The sequence below is a fragment of the Solanum lycopersicum genome, chromosome 7 (assembly GCF_036512215.1).
Source record: "Solanum lycopersicum chromosome 7, SLM_r2.1".
Lineage (NCBI taxonomy): Eukaryota > Viridiplantae > Streptophyta > Magnoliopsida > Solanales > Solanaceae > Solanum > Solanum lycopersicum.
The window spans coordinates 66,365,555-66,372,634 of NC_090806.1; the positions used below are offsets into that span (position 1 = coordinate 66,365,555).

General features: G+C 35.8%; 2 protein-coding genes across 4 annotated transcripts; one reads left to right on the top strand and one right to left on the bottom strand.

The window, feature by feature from the left end:
- On the top strand, nucleotides 1–1,762 carry LOC101250525 (taxadiene 5-alpha hydroxylase). Its single transcript, XM_010325336.4, has 3 exons — nucleotides 1–1,053; nucleotides 1,138–1,325; nucleotides 1,432–1,762. The coding sequence occupies exons 1-3, from the start codon at nucleotides 54–56 to the stop codon at nucleotides 1,723–1,725; spliced, it is 1,482 nt and encodes a 493-aa protein (XP_010323638.1). The 5' UTR covers nucleotides 1–53; the 3' UTR covers nucleotides 1,726–1,762.
- An 816-nt stretch (nucleotides 1,763–2,578) lies between these two features.
- On the bottom strand, nucleotides 2,579–6,867 carry LOC101255115 (phosphatidylglycerophosphate phosphatase 1, chloroplastic/mitochondrial). 3 transcript variants are annotated; one of them, XR_003247518.2, is made up of 6 exons: nucleotides 6,018–6,838; nucleotides 5,852–5,929; nucleotides 5,438–5,511; nucleotides 5,253–5,360; nucleotides 4,533–4,648; nucleotides 2,737–2,924 (listed from the first exon to the last, which is right to left on the bottom strand). XR_003247518.2 is itself a non-coding variant. In XM_004243181.5 (5 exons), the coding sequence occupies exons 1-5, from the start codon at nucleotides 6,658–6,660 to the stop codon at nucleotides 2,811–2,813; spliced, it is 1,017 nt and encodes a 338-aa protein (XP_004243229.1). In that variant the 5' UTR covers nucleotides 6,661–6,867; the 3' UTR covers nucleotides 2,579–2,810. The 3 variants fall into 3 exon arrangements, 2 of the variants coding, with proteins under 2 accessions (XP_004243229.1, XP_019070474.1); XM_004243181.5 differs by lacking the exon at nucleotides 4,533–4,648 and having other exon boundaries at nucleotides 2,579–2,924; nucleotides 6,018–6,867; XM_019214929.3 differs by lacking the exons at nucleotides 4,533–4,648; nucleotides 5,253–5,360 and having other exon boundaries at nucleotides 2,579–2,924; nucleotides 6,018–6,830.
- Between the last annotated feature and the right edge of the window lie 213 nt (nucleotides 6,868–7,080).

The following is a 7,080-nucleotide window of genomic DNA, read 5'->3' on the forward strand; positions in this document are numbered from 1 at the left end:
ATTATTAACAAAAGCACAAAATTAGCTTTGTTTTAGTTTCCCTTTCATTAATAATGGCTATAGATATGAACTTTCCTCTTTCTAATTTCACCTTATTATTATCATCAATCTTTTTCATAATTTTCTTTTCCCTTTTATTGAAACAATATTACAAAAATGTCCACAAAAATCATATTACCAAGAAAAAACTCCCACCAGGAGAAATGGGGCTACCATGGCTAGGTGAAACCATAGAATTTTACAAATCTCAAAAAAAGAACAAATTATTCGAAGAATTCGTCGAGCCGCGTATCGAAAAATATGGGAAAACATTCAAAACAAGACTCATGGGTGAACCAACAATAGTTGTATGTGGAGCAAAAGCCAATATGTTCTTCATGTCTAATGAATTTAAATTGGTCATAAGTTCTTGGCCTACTTCATCAGTTGAACTTATGGGAAAAAATTCAATTATGGAGAAAAAAGGCGATATACATCGATTCCTACGTGGCATAATTTCATCAAGTCTAACATCTACTAGTCTAGATAACATGGTGCCCAAAATTTGTAACACAATTCAATCACATTTGTACATAAATTGTACTAGTCATGGTCAAGTAGACCGGACGATTAAACTCTATCATCTTACTAAATCTTTGACGTTTAAAATAGTATTTGAGTGTTTTTTAGGGATCGTGGTGAAACCAGGGTTACTTGAAACTTTTGAAGGAGTCTTAGAAGGGGCTTTTTCGCCACCTTTTAAGTTTCCAGGGTCAAAATTTTCGAGGGCTACAAGTGCAAGGACGAAAGTGCAAAAATTTCTTGTTGAGGTTATTAGGGAGAAGAGAAATGAGATTGAATTTGGGCGGGTTCAAAATGAAGAAAGGAAATTAGACGAGTCATTGCTTTCGCGATTAGTGAAAGCAATGATTCGCGGTGAAGTTAGTGAAGATGAAGTTGTTGATAATGTAGTTTTGTTAGTGTTTGCTGCACATGATACAACTTCTTTTGCTATTGCTATGACATTTAGGATGTTAGCTCAACATCCCACTTGCTATTCTCTCCTCCTTCAAGGTACGCGTACAGAAACTAGTTATTATTTATTTCCATCGAAAAAAATTTCATCTTAATATGAAATTTTTTTGGACTTTGTGACAGAACATGCTAATATAATGAGCAACAAAAGACTAGATGAGGGACTATCTTTGGAAGACACAAAAAAAATGAAATATACATGGCAAGTTGCTAGGGAAAGTATGAGGCTTTTTCCTCCTATATTTGGTTCATTTAGAAAAGCAATTGCTGACATTGAATTTGATGGATTCACAATTCCAAAAGGTTGGAAGGTAAGAATATTAAACGACTCCTGATCAATTACTATGCCTCGATTCCAAACAAGACGGGGTATATATCAATACGGAAAAGGATGTTAATTTTTGTTGTTTTATGCAGGTATTGTGGACAACATATGGTACACATAATAGTCCAGAGTATTTTAAAGAGCCTCAAAATTTTGATCCAAGTAGATTTGAAGAGCCTGTTCAACCATATGCATTTATACCATTTGGAGGAGGTCCAAGATTGTGTGCTGGGTACCAATTGGCAAAGTTAAATATTCTTATATTTGTTCATTATGTTGTGACAAAATATAACTGGTCTTTGGTAGATCATGATGAACCAATTGTCATGGATCCACTTCCTTTCCCTTCTAAAGGGATGCCAATTAAAATTTCTCCCAAGTTTTAATGAAATATACAACTTTAGTAACTTTGTTGTCACTTTAGTCTTGGCCCTCTGGAATTATTTGTCATATTACGCTTTTTGAAAGTTAATTTTGACTAATTTTCAAAGTTAAATTAAATCACATTAATTCGATATTTTTTAAACAAAAAAAATTAGATATTCTAAAACTATATGAAAAGAATTATAAATTACAATTCTTTTACATATTAATATGATAAAAAATACATCTTAAAATGTTAGACAAAGTTTTTGTAGTTCAACTCTAAAAATAGAAACCATAACAAACAATACCGGATGGAGGGAGTACTTATCAGTAAAAAAAACTTACCTCCATAGAATGTTTACACCAATTGACTGGTGCACATAAGTGTTTGTTATTAGTTTTCTATCAATCAAGTTGTTGGAGTTGTTTATATATCAAAGTTGGAACACTTTTGACAAACTGACATTCCCTATTAACTATGGAATGTCATTATTATTAGCCCAGAACACAATTTCTATATGGCTAATGGCTTGCAACATTTGAAAATAAAGTGACAGTTACGTTTACAAACAATGATTATGTCATCATCTCCCGATTAGCTGGTTCAGACTGGCGTAATACAATAGATAGACACTTTAACTTAACCTCAACTAGCAACCAAAAATTTCAACTTTGAGTGTGCACATCTAGACAGTTCTGACTCGTCCCCATTGTGTCAGTTGAACGCTCCAAATAGGAGTGGTTAGTTAGAACCAAGTTGAGATGTCTCGACGTGCACTCTCAAAGTTGGAGTGGTTACATGCCAATTGTGGCCAAGTTTGAGTGTCAATATATGTATTATGCCTTTCAGACTCCGAGTGCAAACATCCTCAGTTCAAAAGGGAAAGTTCTTCTATAATTCAGTCAAACAAATGACGAAATGATTGATACAGCATTGTTATTAGATTCCAGACACAAGAAGCAAACCCATGGAAATATTCCTGTATAATTATTTGTGTCTGTAACAAAAATTGTTGTTCATGGTGGGGCTGTTTTCTTTTCCTTGAGAGGGTGGAGGTGGGGAGGAGATGACTGTTTCTCACTTCTTCATCTAAAGAAAAAAAACCTAAAGCGGATCGTCTTTTACACACTGCTGGCAATCAGGAAGAAGTGTGTGAGTGGTTGGCTTCATCCCCTGGCTAGACCATCTGTTCACAAGAGCCACCTCAAGTACCCTGACCTGCAGATATTTTGTTCTTACAATCAAACATTTCAACGAAAATAGGTAAATTGCAAGATTAATTGAAAGGAGGGAAGCTCCAAAACAAGTTACTTAAATATCGAAATATTTCTTATCTTAAACTTAACCAATATTTACTTTTTGGCTGAATATATAGACAAACACCATAAACTAGTCCGAATTTTCATTTAACTACCTAAACTAAGCTCGTGACGTGTTGTACAACTAATTTATATTTTCAAAATGTATCTATTAGATAAATGCAACCGAAACAGTAAAAGATATGGGATGCGGGTCATGCAGCTGACTTGGCAAAGAAGCCAATAAAAGAAAGACATGTGGCACTCAACAATCCAAACAGATAGCTCTTGAGCCAAAGAAAAAGGTCTATTGTTTCAACTTCCTGCAGTTCCTTCTTCTCCCGCCAGAAAAACAACTCTTTCCACCACTGAAACCAAACTAAGACTCGAAAACTAATTAGAAAACACTCAAACATTCATCTTCCTCCCCTCTTTGCTGTCGATCTTTTCTCCATTTCACTGTAGAAGGCCAACCTTCAACGAAAAGAGGAACTTCCTGGAAAGTCAAACTCTGGAAAGACCTAATGGTTACCAATGAACTCTTACCTAAAGAGTTCAGAGAGAGGGATCAATGAGGTGTTGTGTCCTTCACTACAGTTCTCATGGTCATGGCTACATAGCTTGGATTGTCTTTCACTTTGCACTCTCTTTCATTTTTTGGCTGCATTTTGGTGCACTAACTTGAGATCTAACCTAATCTAATTTTGAAGTCAATTGAGGTGTTTTTTCCGCTGTAATACTCTGGCATGTATAAAAAAAAATTCTGGTTCCGTGGTAGCTGTTTTGACTTCATCGTTCCTGAGTGTAGCAATGCAAACAATGGATAATATTTATCTAAAGAAGTAGATCACTCGCATGAGTGTTTTTTTTTTTTTTTTTTTTGTCATGTAAGAGGGAGTTGTGGTTGTTCATTGGTGGAGTTTAGGGGAAACTGTAAAGAGATGAGTCTTGTTTCATTGAGAGAAAAGAGAGATGAGAAACAATTAAATGAGGAAGAGAAGTTACGTGTCAGCTCATTTCAATGATTTCACATGCTCAATACATGAGATACCCATGCTATGGCCACCTCAGCTGCTCATCAGCATGTGTCTAATACTACTTTTCACTTGTCCATCTGGAGACAGTTTCCCCATAGTTGGGATACAGAGTTGGAAGAGAAAACCAGTATATCAATTTATATTCATCAAAGGTCAACATTCTATGAATATAGATTAGGTGTTAATAGGTCATAGGCTTAGTTTAGATAGCTAAATCAAAAATTCGGACAAGTGTGCCTATTATTCAGCCTAACTTTACTGTCAGCAGCACCCTACACTCTCAACATCGCCTAACAAAGCACATGGTACACAAAGAAAGTGAAAGATGCCATTTTAGCCATTTACTTCATTCAGCATCCATAAAAGATCATCATGATGAGAGACAAGTGACAACTAGTAAATTGAAGAAGTGATTACTTATCTCTGCACTAAGATTTTGTGTAGAGTAAACCATCAAAAAAAGGAAGGGAAACATCAGAACGAATTGTTACATGCAGCAGTAACCCTGTGATTTTGGAAGTCAAAATGACAATCATGCAGGTGAAGGACCTATTTCTCATGAGCAGCTGTCGGAATATAGTGGAGAGGCCTCCTATATATCAAGCAGCTGTATATGACAGCAAGATGCCCAAATCAGTTTATGCATAAGAAAGGTTGTCTTTACTTGATATTAGTGCATGTTCATTGAGATAAAAGCAACAAATATAGTTAGTTTTTCAAGTAGGGGGTAGTAAGATGTCGACTCTACCATCACCACCAAAGATTTATCTCGATGGGTAATGCCAGCAAAACAACAGCTGCTGGCAAATAATTTAGCTGAGAGCAGCCAGAGAGTCTGATGACTGACTGGGTAAGAGGAGCCCAGGTCAAGAAGTCTGATCAGCAGATCAGTGCTCAGCTTATACACAAACCCCCTTTACAATTAGCATCACAACAATAACATGGAAGTTTCACTTCAAATATGTATTTATGCAGTTAAAATATAAAAAGATCTGTCCAAACGTTCAGGTTGGATAAAAATGTTAAAAATTGATAGGTCAAGAGGTTAACACTATTTAGAATTTAGTTCAACATAGGTGGATTAGTCGAGGCGTGTGCAAGCTAACCTAGATACCACAATTATTAGAAAGTTGATTAGTATAGCCTAGGTAAGTCATGATTCAATTAATATGTACCAATCGTCAAAGAAATCAGTCTTCAGGAAATCTAACCTGCTGTACAATTAATGGTTCTTCTGCACAACTTAATGGCTCTGTCAAAATAGTAAGAAAACCATTTCTGTTACCATAAACTATGTCTGTAAACGGCCTATCACCCACCTGTGAAGGACACAACAAGGACGTCGACTTAGATAGGATGGAAAACTTGCAAAAAAAATGAAAGAAACAAAATGTACCATAATAAGTCTTGACGATTCACAACCAAATTGCTTTTCAATTTCTTCAGCTGTTCCAGCTGGCTTCTTCAGTCCTAAGATATACAGATAAAGAAAGTAGCAATTAAAAAAAAATAGCATTAACTCATAGATAAAAAAGGACAGCCCGGTTCATTAAGCTCCTGCTATGCGCGGGATTCAGGAAAGAACCAGACCACAAAGGTGTATTGAATGCAGCCTTACCCAGCATTTCTGCAAGAGACTGTTTTCACAGCTCAAACTCGTGACATCCTAGTCTCAAGACAACAACTTTACCACAAGTAATGCAAGTAACATTCATATAAATTAATCAATTGTTTGATTTAGCATTGTTTATTCTTGTTACACAAAACACAACAGATTGCCGCGAATTTGAAACAGCAATTATCAACTTACCATGCTTAATGACTTTAATTCCAATAGCACGTTCGAGAATTCTGGCCTTTCTACCATCAGGGTCATATTCATCTAATCCTACAAATTCACAAATGAACAAAATACTGAGACCAATATTTTTCAAACCCAAAAAGGAAATCAAACCAATCACGAAAACCTGAATTACCTGCTGAGTTGCTATACACTGCAATATTGTTACCAAACAGAGATTTGCACTGATCAATAGAAGAAGCTAAAGGAGACCACAAGCTCAAAGAATAAGGAACAGTAATGGTATTATCCTTATCAAACACCACACCTTCAAACCCTCTTTTCTTTAGCTCAGCCCAATCAATATACCTTATATCCGGCACACTAACATGTGGGATCGCCAAATGCTTGTCTTTAGAGAAAACCCCTAATGAAGAAACAATCCCTTCCACATTAATCCTCTGACCCAATGCAGCTTTCAGTTCAGTCCACCACATGTTTGTTCTAATGCCTGAATGATCTGGAAGCTCAAATTCCGGCTCTTCTTCTTCCTCCTCCTCGTTGTACTGGGTTATCTCTTCTTGTTCTTGAATAGAAGAATAAAATTCTTCCCAATTTATTATGGGGTTCTTCTGTCGATCTGGGTCGATACTGTAGCTATTGTTTTGGGGTTTTTCTTGGTCTTTGCAGCAACTATGTGTAGAACTGAGAGTAAAACAACAACACTTTGATTTTCTGATAGAAAGCTTCAAACTTTTCTTGTTGTTGTTGAGATTAATGGAGTGAAAATGGCTAAGAATTGGGCAAGTATGGAGTGGAGTAATTGAGGTAGACTGCATAATCAGAGCTCAAATCTGGTATTGGTTATGGGTTTTATATATTATAATAACAATTATTGTATTCATCGATTACAGCAAAGTATAAGTTCATGTTTAATGCTGAAAATCTCCATTTTCTTTATGGTTTATAAGATTAACCATACAAGAAATTGGACAAAATCAATGATGTTTCATCAAATCATGTTTTTGGGCTATTTGAGGATGCCCGGCCCACAAATAGAAAAATTTGCCTCATAGTCCGTAGATCCAACTCATTTCGTTATAGGGATAATTGTATATAATAACAAATTAATAACCTAAAATAAATGGAGTAGCTAGTGTTTGATTTAATTGTGCTCAATGACAAACGTTTGCCAAAATTTATCAGTGGCCTCTCTCTCAAGAATCTTGCTCGCCACTCTCCCATTCTCACTCCAATCT

What these genes read in the sequence shown, in the direction of transcription:
- LOC101250525 (XM_010325336.4), top strand. Translation starts at nt 54, where the DNA reads ATGGCTATAGATATGAACTTTCCTCTTTCTAATTTCACCTTATTATTA. An exon ending in CTATTCTCTCCTCCTTCAAG is followed by an intron (nt 1,054 to 1,137) that starts GTACGCGTACAG and finishes ACTTTGTGACAG; the next exon opens with AACATGCTAATATAATGAGC. An exon ending in CAATTCCAAAAGGTTGGAAG is followed by an intron (nt 1,326 to 1,431) that starts GTAAGAATATTA and finishes TGTTTTATGCAG; the next exon opens with GTATTGTGGACAACATATGG.
- LOC101255115 (XM_004243181.5), bottom strand. Translation starts at nt 6,660, where the DNA reads ATGCAGTCTACCTCAATTACTCCACTCCATACTTGCCCAATTCTTAGC. An exon ending in AGTGTATAGCAACTCAGCAG is followed by an intron (nt 5,930 to 6,017) that starts GTAATTCAGGTT and finishes GTGAATTTGTAG; the next exon opens with GATTAGATGAATATGACCCT. An exon ending in AACCATTAATTGTACAGCAG is followed by an intron (nt 2,925 to 5,252) that starts GTTAGATTTCCT and finishes AAATATCTGCAG; the next exon opens with GTCAGGGTACTTGAGGTGGC.